The following is a 15,351-nucleotide window of genomic DNA, read 5'->3' on the forward strand; positions in this document are numbered from 1 at the left end:
TCAAATTTGATTAGAATTACGAAAGATTAATCCGTGAATATTTGAATATGTTTGATTGTTCTAGAAATATACCTTTGAACATATTAGGAGAATTCCCGTAATTTAAGATTAAATTCGGCTACATGTTAAATGATTTGTTTGGCATCTACGTGTGTATTGGTTGTCTCGTTTTAATTAAATTTTTCTTTCAACTATTTTATTTTTTATTTTTTAAGCAGTTTTTATTTAAATTCTTATTTTATTTAAATCAAATTGATCTTTATGATTTTTTCTAGATTAAGTAAAATAATTAATTTTTGAGAATTGATTGTAGTCCCTGTGGGATCGATACTTGGACTCTCTGTCAACTTTATTATTACTTGACCTAGTGCACTTGCTAGTAAATATCGAATTAAGCGGTCAGTAATGTAATAGATAGATAGATAGATAGATAATAGATAATAGATATTTATATATGTAATAGATAATAAATAATAGATAGAATAGATATATGTAATACATTATCATAATAATAATAATAATAATAATAATAATAATAATAATAATAAAACAAAGAACATATTCAATTGAAGACATTAATGAGAGAAGGGCATATGAGTAAATTCACAATTCAACTCACATATTTATATATGTAATAGATTTCTAATTTCAAATGCAACGTATAACACTGATTGTATGCCTAGCATAACTTAAATTGATAAGTTGCATGACAACTAAATAATCAAAATTAATTAGCACTAGACAAAATACTCAAGATGTACAAGCTGAGAATTAAACTGCATCATGGCATGAGCTCCGCCAGAAGATGTTTCAGAGTGTGATAAAACAAAGAAGAAAAAAACACACACATATGTATATATTAAAATATGAATGCCATTATTCGATTTTCGGCATTTTAATTCTGGAACTAATTTTATTATCATCTATTAGCATTATTAAAGTTTTTTTTTTTGAATCTATTACCATTATTAAAGTTGAGACATGTATAATAACTACTTTTGATCTCTCATGCCATGCCAATTTTTGTTTCCTACCTAAATAAAAATTACTTTAATTTCACAATATTTCATGATATATATTTAAAGTGAGTTTTGCAATTATAGTTCCACAACAAATAAATCAAGGATAATCATCAAATTTAGCACGCTAAAAATCACAAAATACAAAGTTGAGGGACATCATTATCGAAGCTCCGTTGTTGATCCAGTATCAGTTTTGCAGAAGCCAAAGCTGATGAGGTGTTTCCATGGTCCAATTCGATCTTTTCAAGCGCTGGTATGTTTCCAATTTCAGTTTGGATCTCTTTCAACTTCCTGCACCCACCGATTTTAAGGCGCTCAAGCTCGGGAAAGTGGGAAGAATCGGCTCTCCATTCCACCAAATCTAAACAATAAAGCTGCAGGGATTTTAGGTGGCAAAATTCTCCCTCATTTGGTTCCCACACTTGACCTTGGCAGGCACCAGGATTTAGTTTGAGAACTTCAAGATTGGGTAACGAACCAACCATCGTCAAATCTTCCCAACCAAGGCGACAACTATACAAAGTCAACTTTTTGAGTGCCGCTGGGAACTTGAAGTTTCGCAGGAAAGCCATCTTGGAAAAAGAAGAGAGATCTAATGACTTCAGTTCATTTAGGCACCCAATATTACTAAGATGGTAGTGGGACCAATCCGCGTATCCCACTCTATAATGCACTTTCAATTTCTTTAGTTTTGGAATTCTTTTGATGATCTCATCCGTAAACCTGAAATTTATTATCCCCGAGAGAGTTTGAAGGTTGGCCAGAATAACAAAATTTGAATTGGGAGGATCCGGTAATTCACAATAACCATTTCTGATTTCTACATGCCTTAAATGTAGCATCTTCCATAATTCCATGGGTAAATAAGTAAAATCACCACTCCTGATGTTGATAACTAAGGTTTGAAGCGCCCAAAGTGAGGATATATATGCTGGAACTTTATCTCCCAAACAACAAAGAGAAAGGTACCGTAAATGCACTAGTCTAACTATCTCCTTCGGAAATCTAGTCAACGGCCTTCTAGATACCATATCCAATACTCTTAGCAGTCCAAAACTTGGCTCGCTTACAATTATAACCGCATATTCATGATACAATAGAAGTGATCGGGTTGGTGAAGGTGGTCCATTTGAGTTAAAAGCATACCTAATGGATTCCAAATGACTCACTGGCTGAATAGTAACACGACGTTCACTTCTTATGCCTTTAGAATGAATATTGTTCTCATTGGTGAAATGAAGGAACTTCTCTTTTTGAGCTTCTGTTATGCAAAAGTCTCTCAAAAGATCATGCATTCTATATGACTTAACTTTTCCACGACTCCCTAGCTTAAGAATCATAATAAGACTTCTATTCAAAAGATCTTATAGACATTCCTCTGCAATATCTTCCAAGATTTTACACTCATTTGGCTTTATAAATCCCTCCGCAATCCATAACTTGATAACTTCAGACCTTCGGATGATGTGATCTTCTGGGAAAATCACAAAATATAGAAAACAAGGTTTTAAGTGAGCTGGCAAGTGATTGTAACTCAATGAGAAGATCTTTGAACATTGACCTCCATCAGTACACAGAATTGATTTAAGAGGAGTGGCAATAGACTCCCAGTAACCAACGGTTTTGTCCATGGATAGGAGACCACCAATCACAACTATTAAGAGTGGAAGTCCTCTACAAATTTTTATAATCTCCTGGCCAATTCCCTCCAAACACGGAGGGCAGCATCCTCCTCCGAATACCTTCTCACGAAACAAGTCCCAACTCTCACCGGAATCAAGAGACCTCATGTCATGTCGATGGTCAAATGAGGCTGCATGATCTCCCACATTTTTTTAGCCGAGTTGTCAAAAAAACCCGACTTCCATTGCGTTCATCAGGAAAAAAACTCTTGACCTTGTCCCATACGTTAGTATCCCACACGTCATCCATCACAAGGATATACTTCCTACCTTTCAAACTTTTGTACAAACGATATGCTAATTCTGCACTCGCCATCCTCATTTCTGGATTGAGTTTGTTAATTGAATCTAGAAGCCCTGCGAAGATCTCATGCATCTGATATTCCTGAGATACTGTTACCCAAGTACGAACATCATAATTACAAACAATGAGTGAGTCATCGAATAGTTTTTGCGCTAAAGTAGTTTTTCCAATGCCTCCCATCCGAACAATCAAAATGATTTCACGTTTAGACTATGAACATGTTATCCATTCCTTCAATTTCATCATGTCTTCATCCAATTCAACCATATGGGGTTTTTTGTCACTAAATGTGAGTCGTGGTCCATTGACGGGCAAATGATTCCTTTGTGCCACATATTTTAGGTCTAATGTACTCTTAATCTTCACCACCTCTTGCTGAATGGAATGCAATTCTTTTACGACTCTATCCAAGTTCTTGCAAAAAGTTCGGTATGTACTATTCCTATATTTTCTTTTATATAAAATGAAAGTGGAAACATGGGACTCGATGATGTCCTCAGCGCTATAAGCTGCATCTCTAATTCTTATTTCCAATTTTTTTACTGCCTTGCCAGTAATAGATGAATACTTCTCCAAGAAATCATGCAGGAAACTGACCTTTTCTTGGAGGGATTGAATCTGTTGTTTCTCGTGCGGAATACATCGGCCAGGATCCCCGATTTGTTGAAGAATCTACATAAGAGATACAACTGCAGCATAAGCCATCTTGCAAATGAGTATCCAATTGTGCTGTTGAAAGAATCAAAAGGAGAAACTTTGATATTTGCGCAAAACTGTATTCTTTCACATTGTTTAACATGGACTTGGTCATGAAAATGGCAACTTGCAGTTTCTTAATTACACAAATTCGCACAACTTGAGATTTAAAATTATCAATACATTAATATATTTTAACATAATTTTCTGTAGTCGGTCAACTGATTTATTAAAATGAGTATTATATACATGAGTAGATATTCTGTGAGACCATCTCACAGATCAGATATATATTCGTTCATGAGACCGAGTCAACGCAACCTAAAAGAATAATGAAAAATAATACTTTTAGCATAAAAATAATATTCTTTTCATGTGTCAAGTCGAATAGAAAATACGATTCACAAAATTGACATGTGAGAGTGTCTCACAGGAATTTTCGTGTTACTTAATAAACTTGAGGTGTTCTATAACAAAGAAGAAAAAACCCGACATTTGTCTATTAAATTATGAATGTCATTTTCAATTTAATTTGAGCATTTTAGTTTTAGAAATAATTTCACATATATTCGCTTAAATGGATGCACATTACAAATTAAATATTCGTGTATAGTAAAAAGTTTAATAATATTATAATTTGGGATATTTTTTAATTAAATGGTCAAAGTATTTCAGATACAAATCGAATAGCACAGTGGAATTTTAGCTCTTTTTATTTTTGGGTAAGGTAGTTTCAACTACAATTTTATAGATGCAGGAATTTTAGCTTCAGTGAATTTAACTCAAGAAATTCTCCCTCATTTGGTTCCCACACTTGACCTTGATAAGAATCATAGACTAGCTTGAGAACTTCAAGATTGGGCAGCGAACCAACCAACGTCAAATCTTCCCAACCAAGTCGACAACCAGACAAAGTTAACTTTTTGAGTGCCGCTGGGAACTTGAATCTTGTTGGTAAAGCTTTCAGGGAATGAGAAGTGATATGTAATGTTTCCAGTTCCTCCAGACTCACAATGTTTCCGAGATGATATTCAGACCAATTCGTAGTTCCCCAATCATATCTGACTCTAAATTTTTTTAGTTTTGGAATTCTTTTAATGATCTCATCAGTAAAATCTGAATTTTTTTTTATCCTCGAGAGAGTTTTCAGGTTGGCCAGGATGACAAAATTCCCACCCTAAATCTTGAAGAGAGGGGAATGGGATCCTCTAAAGAACAATAAATATTTTTGATTTCTACATGCCTTAAATGCAGCATCATCCATACTTGGCGGGGTAAATGACCGAGAATACCATCGTACTCCCACGCAACCATAACTAAGATTTGGAGACCAGTACCATATGGATTCAGGAACAACCCCATCATAACACGAAACAGAAAGGTACCGTAAATGCACTAGTTTATTCACCTCCTCTGGAAATTTAGGTAACCTTTTCCCTGATCCCATATCCAATATTCTTAGCATTCCAAAACTACGCTCACTTACGATTAAATCAACAAGTCCATGATACGATAGAAGTGATCGGGTCGGTAAAGGTGGCCCCTTTGATTTAAAAATGGACTCAATGGGTTGGAAAGGAGTCAGTGGCTAGATACTGACACGACGTTCACTTCTTATGCCTTCTGGATTACTGGGGACGTGCCTATCCGTGACATTAAGGAAATTCTATTTTTGAGCTTCTGTTATGCAAAAATCTCTCAAAAGATCGTGAATTCTGTATGTCTTAACTTTGCCATCGTCGCCTAGCTTGCGAACCATAATAAGATTTCTATTCAAAAGATTTTGTAGATATTCCTCTGCAATATCTTCCATGCTCTTAGACTCATTTGGCTTTATAAATCCCTCAGCAATCCATAACCTGACAAGTTTGGACCTTTGGATGTCATAATCTTCTGGAAAAGTCGCAAAATATAAAAAAACAAGGCTTTAAGTGAGATGGCAAGTGATTATAACTCAAGAAGATTGTTGAACATTGGCTCCCCTCTGTAGCAAAAATTGAGTTCAGAGTAGTGGCTATAGTGTCCCAATAACTAGCCATCTTGTTTGTCGATAGGAGACCAACAACCACAACTGTTGAGAGCGGAAGTCCTCCACAATTTCTTATAATCTGCCAACCAATGTCCTCCAAATCCAGGGGGCAACTATCTCCTCGGAACGCTTTCTCCTGAAACAAGTCCCAGCTCTCATTACGACTAAGGAAGCTCATGTCATGAAGATGGTCAAATGAGGATGCATGAACTCCCACATTTGTTAGTCGAGTCGTTAACACAACCCGACTTCCATTATTATCATCAGGAAAAATCCGAGTCGTTAACACAACCCGACTTCCATTATTATCATTAGGAAAAATCCTCTTGACCTCATCCCATACCTTGGTATCCATTCCCATATGTCATCCATTACAATAAGATATTTCTGACCCTTCAAACTTTTGTATAGACGTTCGACTAATTCTTCATTGCTTTCCTCTCTCATTTCTGGACTGAGCTTGATTGTTGACTCTAGAATCCCCAACAAGATCTCATGTATTTGGTAGTCCTGAGATACCGTCACCCAAGCATGGGCATGAATGTGATATACAATAAGTGAGTCAACGAATAGATTTCGCGCAAAAGTAGTTTTCCCAATGCCTCCCATCCCAACCAAGGAAATAACTTCAAGTATAGACGATGAGCTCGTAAGCCAATCCTTTATTTTCGTCGAGTCCTCAACCAATCCAACAAGTCTATCAGTAGATGCCAGTCTTGTTGATCCATCGACATGCAAAGTACTCTTCCTTTGCTGCACATGGTTTAGGTCCAACATACGCTTGATATCCATCGCCTCTTGCTGAATGGAATGTGTTTTTTGTGTGATTCTATCCAAGTCTCGGCAAAAGGTTTCGAATCTTATTTTACTATTTCTTCCATCGGGTCGTGATTAAATCAAAGTGGATGTATAGGGTTCAAGGATGATCTCGGCTCTATATGTAACGCCCAGAATTTTCTTAGGTGATTTCGAATGCATAACTAGAAAAAATAATTAAATTAAATTTTTGGAAAAATGGGTTAAATGACTTATGTGAATTACGTGATTTATTTGCATGATTTAAATATTATTTTTAGCATTTAACCCGTATTTATGCTATTTATGAGATTTTAGAAATAATGTTTTTCGATCGCGTAGACGGGACCGTGGATGAACGAGATATAAGGATTTTATTCCAAATATTTTTATGATAATTTTATGAGCCTTAAAATATTATTTTAAGGTATTATTTTCAGAAAAAATAGTTTTTATATATATAAATATTTATGAAACCAATTTTCACAAAAATAAGCTATTTTAAATGCTTTTTAGGAGTTTTAAAAATTATATAAATATATATTACGAAAATTTATCAGAATATATTTAATTTTAAGATTTTTATATATAATTTTTTTATATTTATATTAACATGATGTATTATCTACCCAAAAATCTAAATAAATAAGATAATTACCAAATAATTTTATCTAGCCTATTTTAATCAATCTTCTTCACGTTAAAACTACCCTAGCCGCCATCTCCATCTTTTCATCACGTTTCCAGCAGAAAACTCACTTGCACACACAAGTTTTTGAAGATTTAATCCAAGGATTTGAAGCCGTTCGCCCGGTGATTGTTGTACGCGTCGTAACCAAGTTTTTCATCAAAAAATAAATCAAGGAACGTTTGAATTCTCTCCTTTGCCACAATTTAAGCCATAATATTCTGATCTTACATGAAATTCCTTGATCTTGCATGATGCGTTCGAATTTATGAAGGTTATTGCATTAATACATAGACTGTACACGTTTTCTCCTTCTTTTCATGCATGATGCTCACATTTTCTGATCTGGAACTGGCTAGGGCTGTTGGCTCATGGTTAGTGGGTCTGTTATGGTCCTTAGGATCAAACCAAGGTGAGGCTAGAATCTGGGAAAGATCAAGCCGATCAAAAACAAGCTATGGGTCTGTGCGGGTCGGCAGTTTCGGGATTCTCGGAAACGTGGTTCGCTAGGGCTGTATAGGTATCGGTTCAAAGCAAGACATGGCTCGTTGGAACCGCCCAGACATGGGCTACATCTGGGCGGTAAAGCTTTGGCCGTTCGGTGGCCGGAGCTGGCCGGCAGCAAGCCATAAAGGCTTGCTGCTGCACGGCCGAGGGAAAAATAATTGAAGGGGGTATCGGGTTCTTTTTTTTTTACGGGATGGGTGGGTTAGTTTGGGTCGGTTCGGTTAAGTCATGGGTTGAGATGGTTGGGTTCAGCTCCGGGTTGTATTAGTCGGGCTCGGTTAATTTTTTTTATTTAATTAATAGTTTAAGTGAGATTATGAGCCTATTTTGGATTAATTAATTATTTGGATTTCATGGGTTTAATAAATTGGGCTTAAATAATTAATTAAGTAAGTTCAATAATTTTTATGGGCCTAGGTCCCATAGAAGTTATTGGGCCAATTTTTGGGATATTGGGCCCATTGGGCCAGTCTAGGTAATTAATGGTCTTGGGCTTGGTTTTTGGGCCAGATATGTCTTATTAGACTTGAATAAATTATTTGAGCTTAAATATAGGTTATGGGCTTAAGTTGAGTTATTGGGCCAGTCTAGAAGTTAATGGGCCTAAGTCTAAGGAGTCAACAACCTCAACCAATCCATGAAAAATATGCATGGTCTGTAAATATATATTTAATTATTGCATGACTATATTAAGTATGAAAAAGTATAATTTTTATATTTATATAATTGATTAATTAAATATATATTTACGTGCAATATTTTATGAAAATAAGATCATGAAAAATTTTATGTATGTGCATGATGCTATATGTATATGTGTGATGTTGGGAAATGAAAAATATTTTAAGGGAGTTGAAGTGGGTGTGTGACAACCTACGAGATTGGAGATGAGATGCCTAGGCTCGGAGACCTTTCCATATGGCACGGGACTGTGGGTCGGGATACTGGGGCCCGATTTCCTTTCCAAACAATTATGATTATGTTGCCTACGGATCCGGGGTCAGCTTGGTGAAGGGGCCAAGAGGTGGGGATCCCACCGCCACGTACGTTGGTTTTAGATTGATCAATCGACATGACACGTCGCACAACATGGATATAACCTTCAGATTTTTAAATGATGATATGCCTTTATTATGATGCATGATTATGTATGAGTATGTATGCTATGTTATGTTATGTGATGATCATGATATATGTATTATAAAGACATGCATGGATATATATATATATATATATATATATATATATATATATATATATTATTTATTATGTATCTTGCATGTATGATATGATGAATTATTTTTATTCATTTTGTTACTATTAGATAGAACGTGTTGAGGCTCTAGGCTCACTAAACTTAAATGGTACATGTGAGCTAGAATATGAACTAGATAATATAGCCCCAACTGGCGGTGAAGACGTATGAGTCTTCCGGTAGTTGGCTAGCCCGTGACCATCGCTCTAGTCATGTTTTTAGTGATTTTGAATATTATTACATTTCCGCACATGTTTTATGATTTATTTATGAGTTTTGGAATTTATTGGTTAAAGATTTTATGAGAGTCTGTTAATGATTTTTGATACATGAATTTATGGATATTTAATTGCATGCAAAATATTATGGATTTTTAGTTAAAATATTATTTTTTTTAGAAATATAATTATGTTTAAAATATTTAAGTAATTATTTAATTTATATATATATACACGTTTTATTAGATATATAATATATTATATATTTATCTAGTTATTTATTTATTTATAGATTATGGATGCATAATTTTTAAATATATTTTATATTAAATATTTAGTTATTTATTTGTCAAAAAAAGTTAGTAGTAGTAGGAACGAGTCGTTTCATTTGGTATCAGAGCGCGGTCCTTGGAGGGTACTAGCCTGCTACGTGGAGCTCAGAAGACGCACTACCAGTCTGTTAGTTTTAATGTTTTAGTTATGTTTATTTATGGGGCTTAGGATTTATGATATGATGGTTTAAAGTATGAAAAATTTTAAGTGTACTTAGTTATGCATTGCGATCACGTGAGAGATTTATGGAAATTGCAGTATGGGTCCCCGAAGGAATCCTCAGGAAACCAACCCCAATAATGGCGATGAGACGAACCAGAATCCACCTCCGCCACCTCCACTTTCTCCATTCGAGCAGGCCAGTGTGAACATGTGGGCCGGGATTACGAGTGTAAGGCCTTGAAAATATGAATATTAATTACGGAATTAGAGATTTAAATTTTGTATTTGGAAAATATTCAATTTGGAATTTATGGAAATTAGAGATTTAATTTCCGAGTCGAAAATATTTAATTTGAGAATTTACGGGTTTTGAGAATTAAATTTTGGGATTCTTAAATTAAAAGAATAAATATTCTAATTGAATATTTATGGGATTTAAGATTTAAATTCCATGTTCCGAGAATTAAAGGATTTAATTGGAAAAAGAAACTCGATCAGGGACTGAATTGCAAATATCGAAGTTTCAGGGACTAAACTGCAAAAATGGGATTTGACTTGTCAACACAAGATTTATATTACACTTTCCACGTGTATATGTTCCCTTCAACAGCAGCAAGAACAAAAATAGGTAAATGAAGGTTCCAAGGATCACCTTGCCATTAGCCAAGAACTTGGGGGCCAAAGTGCAAAATTGGTAGTGCGAGTGGATTACACGTGTGATGTGTATGGAATGGCATGAAATATCAGATTTCGATCAGATTTCCAACCGAGAGAAGAGAACAGAAATTCCATGGCCGATTCCTTGATTCCAAAATTTGATAGAAATTGATCCGGTTGGTAGAATTTCAAATTGATCGTATATTTGCGATCACGGCTTCGAGTGCTACACTTTGACGTAAGTTTGGATAAATTCTACCATGTTTGAATTTTAAGATGTTGTTAGAATTAAGATTTGATTGTATAAACGTGTTCTAGTATATACGACGATAGCATATCTAAGTCGGATTGCGAAAAGATCGTCGTTCGGGCATGTTTAGCAATTATTGAACATTTCTGAAAATTCTAGAATTTTTAGGCTATTGGTTTCGTGTGATATGGATGGAATTAAATATGAAAATGAGACTAGTTGATAGATAAGATGGTGTTTATGCTTTTGGAATTACCGAATTCGAGTCGTTACGCCGTCGATTTTGTTTGTTGAATTTCTGAAAAATGCAAGTGTTGGATTTGAATGTGTAGTGATGAAATGATATTGATATGAAGTAGATATCAATGTTTGAAGGATGTATAAGTTGTTAGAATTAGTAGATAGAACTTCTCGGTGCCGATTTGTAATCGATACGATACCGGTTTGAATGTTGGTTTTATTGGCAAGCTTTGAAGTGTTTAAGCACTTATGAGATTAGATGAAATTTGAATGCTAATATGTGACTTGTAAACACTTTAATTCAGATTTAAGTTGGAAGGTATCGAAGTCGAGTCGACAAGTTCGGAATTGATTTGAAATGAGCAACAAGTTCAACACAACTAGCTCTTGGAATAGCAAGAAGGTTTGAGCAGATTTTGAAAAAGCTTGTTGTGTGATCAGAAGTTACAAGAGGTTGAGAAATAAAGATCAAGATCAAGGTATGATTCGACATTAATTCGACAGGTAGAATAACTCGAAAACATGGTGGTTTTCGAGTTTATTAAATCACATACATGCATGATTTGGTGTTTTACTTAATCTTATATGATTCTATGAAATACTTGACTTAGTTGATTGAGTTAATTTTTATATGAGTTGTTTGCTTTCAACATGATTTCTTGTTGAGATATATGATGGATAATTTATTTGAGATTGTTGGTTTAGATTATTTGAAGTGTTGAGTTGTGGTAAATTGATTATAGAGTTGAGAGTAAATCCTTTGAGCCACAATTCTTTCGAAACCTTGAAAACAGAATCGAGAAGAAAATATTGGACGTGGTGAACTTATATGCGAGAGGTTAGGGATCTGACTTGATTTCTTTTGCCACGGTTCTCAATATAGTGTTCACAGTCCAGGGAATATCAGATTTTACCACCCCGAGCGGGAGCGTAGGTGGAAGGCTTGATATTTTATGGCCTGATTATATTCCCGGGATCCCAAAGATATGAATTTTTAAATTATCGATTCTGTAAGACTTGAATCCTTTAACCTTCCACCGTATTCGAGTCTTTATGATATTGAAAGAGTTTATTTGAAAGACATCCGACAGGTAAGGTATAAGGAAATTGTTGATTGTAATAGTAAATTACTTGATTGAGTTATTTCTATTTGATTTATATAGATGTCTTTCATACTGAGATTTATTCTCACCGGAGTTATCCGGCTGTTGTTTTGCTTGTATGTGTGCATTGCATCAGGTTGAAGAGTAAGCGAGTCGACTTGGCAAGGAATCGAGAGATTGAGAGATTAGAGTGGAGACTCGGGTGTTAAAAGAAGTTTATGTTTTGTCAAACATGTTAGATTTGGATTCCAATGTTTAGATGTTAAAACATTGGTTGAGACTTTAATAGTTTTTCATGTTTTGATATATGTATTAAAGCTTGAGATTAGCTTTTAATCTAGAAGTATATAATGTTGCTATCTTGAAATCTAGTTGAGTTACTTTTTGTAGGTTCTACATGTAAACTTGAGATTGTTTATGTGAAGAGTTGGAACTCTACTTGTTGTAGCATCTTATGAATTGGCTTGATGTTCTTGTATATATATATACCACTAGTTTTGAGATTATCTTAAGGAATATGGCATGAATTTGATCTTATTCTTTTGGATAGGTGCCAAGAAAAATCATCATGTTATCTTGGAATCTATACTTGGATCTTATAGTATGTTTAAGATTCTTATTGGCATTGGTATATCATGGTAGCTTGTATGAGACTCATGTTAGCATGGATATATCTTGTTTAGATGTTTAGAAATGGCATGGAAAGGATTAGACAGCAACAACAGATTTTTAGTTTCTGCACAGAGCATTCTCGCTCGATCGTTGAACTTTAAATGATCGAGCGAGGCCATGTTTATTTCGGGCAGAAAGTTGCTGAATTGTGCTCGCTCGATCGGTGAACTTTTACCGATCGAGCGAGGCCATGTGAATTGCGAGCAAAAGGTTGCTGAATTTGTGCTCGCTCGATCGATGAACTTTTATCGATCGAGCGAGGCCTTATTTTTTTAAAAAAAAAAAATTTTTTTTAGGCCTTTGATTGCTTGATCTTAATTCATGTATTGGATTAAATGTTTAGTATTTCATCTTGTATAAATCGTTATGATTTGAGAGATTAGTGCCCGAGTCCTCACAACGAGACTGCTCGAGAACCAGGTTGCTCAGCCGAGGCAGTCTCATGAGGAGGATGTAGCGGAGAGATTCAAGAAGCAGGAGCCCAAGGAGTTCAGGGGCACTACCAATCCACTTGTTGCTGAGGTGTGGATCCGGTCTTTGGAGACCATCTTTGCCTATATGAGAGTCACTGATGCTGACAGGGTTCGATGTGCTATATACATGCTTAAGGAGGATGCAGCTCTTTGGTGGGAAGGAGCTGTAATCGGAGTGAACTTGGCGACCCTGACTTGGGAAAATTTCAGGACTATGTTCTTCGAGAAGTACTACACTACAGAGGAACGAGGAAGATTGATCAGGGAGTTTATGTGTCTCCGTCAGGGAGACAAGTCTGTTGCAGAATATGTGAAGCAGTTCGAGAGAGGATGTCATTTCGCGCCCCTGATTGCGAATGACGAGCAGGAGAGGCTGAGGAACTTTACTGATGGGCTTAGACCGGATATCAAGCATGATGTTTTCATGGCTGATGTGGCGAATTATAGTGCAGCAGTGAAGAGAGATTTGAGGTCCGAGCAACGGAGGAAGGAGATGCAAGCAGCTTACCAGCAGAAGAGGCAGTTTCAGCAGCCTTACCATGGTCAGTCTTCGCAGCCGGTGAAAAAGCATTTTACTGGGCCAGCTAAGGGTCCAAATCCTCCCAGACCACAGCAAAGGTAGCAGGGCCAACAGAGGCCGCAGCAGAAAGGGGCAGCCGCCCCAAATCCTGGAGGTATTCCCTTATGCAAGACTTGTCAGAAGCCTCATTCGGGGCAGTGCATGCCTGGTTCAGGTGTCTGTTACAAGTGTAAGCTATCGGGGCACGTTGCGATGAACTGCCCTAATGCGAGGAACATCCCGGGGCGTGTTTATGTCATGCAGGCAGATGAGGCTGACCCAGACACGTCTTTGATCACGGGTAATCCTAACTTTTGTATTTAAGATTCGATAGTTTGCATGTCTATTATGAGTTGCATGGGAAATTCATTTTATGTGTTAGTAATTGGGTTAATTGTCCTTGCATGTATAGTATAAAAGGAAATGAATACTAATTTGGGTAATAGTATTCTTAAGGGCATTGTTATGAATTATGGGTCCAATTAATTATTCTTAAGTTATATGTGCGTTGGGACATTTTCTGAGTGCAGGGAAGATCCTCGTTAGAGGTAATGCTACGTATGCATTGCTAGACTCAGGAGCTACGCATTCATTTATCTCTCAAGAATTTGTTAGGCGGGTAGGCATCATACCTGAGGATGCTGTTACGGGCTATGATGTTACCTTGCCATCTCGCGAGATTCTTACTACCTCTAGTGTACTTAATGGTGTTGATTTGGAGCTTCAGGGGAATCTGATTAGAGCCGATCTAGTGGTTCTACCGATGTCAGGATTTGATCTCATTCTTGGCTTGGATTGGATATCAGTTAATGGAGATTTGATAGATTTTCGGAGGCGATCAGTTTCAGTGAATCCGTGAGGCGGAGATTCTTTCATATTCCTTGCAGCTCAGAGCAGTGGTGCTTCACATGTCATAACTTATGTTCGTGCAAAGAAGTTATTGTGCAAGGGTTGCCAGGGCTTCCTGGCAAGTTTAGTAGTTGAAACAGATGAGCCGTCTTCTAAATCTATTGCAGATGTTGAGATCGTTCGTGAGTTTCCGAATGTCTTTCCGGATGGTGTAGTAGGAATTCCACCAGTCAGAGAGGTGGAGTTCAGCATTGAGCTGATGCCGGGTGCTGTGCCTAACTCTAAGGTGCCGTATCATCTTGCTCCCACTGAGATGAAAGAGTTGAGGGATCAGATTAAGGAATTGCTAGAGAAGGTCTTTATTCACCCAGTGTGTCACCTTGGGGTGCGCCGGTCTTATTTGTGAAGAAGAAGGATGTCAACATGAGGTTATATATTGACTACCGAGAACTGAATAGAGTCACCGTGAAGAATATGTATCCACTGCCCAGGATATAGGATTTATTTGATCATTTATAGGGATCTTTGGTGTTTTCTAAGATCGATCTGCGATCGGGTTATCATCAGCTTCGAGTCAAAGAAGAGGATGTGTCCAAGCTGCTTTTTGGACACGTTATGGGCATTACGAGTTTATGGTAATGCCTTTTGGCCTGACTAATGCACCGGCAATTTTCATGGATCTCATGAACCGTGTCTTTAGGCCATATCTTGATCAGTTTTTCATTGTCTTCATTGACGATATTCTGATATATTCGAGGAGCATGGAGGATCATAGACAGCATTTGCAGACAGCTTTGCAGACTTTGAGAGAGCAGAAGTTGTTTGCAAAATTCAGCAAGTGCGAGTTTTGGCTCGAT

The 15,351-nt window shown here is 36.5% G+C and overlaps 2 protein-coding genes across 2 annotated transcripts; one reads left to right on the top strand and one right to left on the bottom strand.

The window, feature by feature from the left end:
- Positions 1–1,153: 1,153 nt before the first annotated feature.
- LOC140862259 (putative late blight resistance protein homolog R1B-13) lies at positions 1,154–2,317 on the bottom strand. The gene has a single exon (XM_073265264.1). It carries the CDS (start codon positions 2,315–2,317, stop codon positions 1,154–1,156), a length of 1,164 nt encoding a protein of 387 aa, XP_073121365.1.
- An 11,541-nt stretch (positions 2,318–13,858) lies between these two features.
- On the top strand, positions 13,859–14,900 carry LOC140862260 (uncharacterized). Its single transcript, XM_073265265.1, has 3 exons — positions 13,859–13,946; positions 14,176–14,450; positions 14,538–14,900. Exons 1-3 carry the CDS (start codon positions 13,859–13,861, stop codon positions 14,898–14,900), a joined length of 726 nt encoding a protein of 241 aa, XP_073121366.1.
- Positions 14,901–15,351: the final 451 nt, after the last annotated feature.

The sequence above is a fragment of the Henckelia pumila genome, chromosome 4 (assembly GCF_033568475.1).
Source record: "Henckelia pumila isolate YLH828 chromosome 4, ASM3356847v2, whole genome shotgun sequence".
NCBI classification, from domain to species: Eukaryota; Viridiplantae; Streptophyta; class Magnoliopsida; order Lamiales; family Gesneriaceae; genus Henckelia; species Henckelia pumila.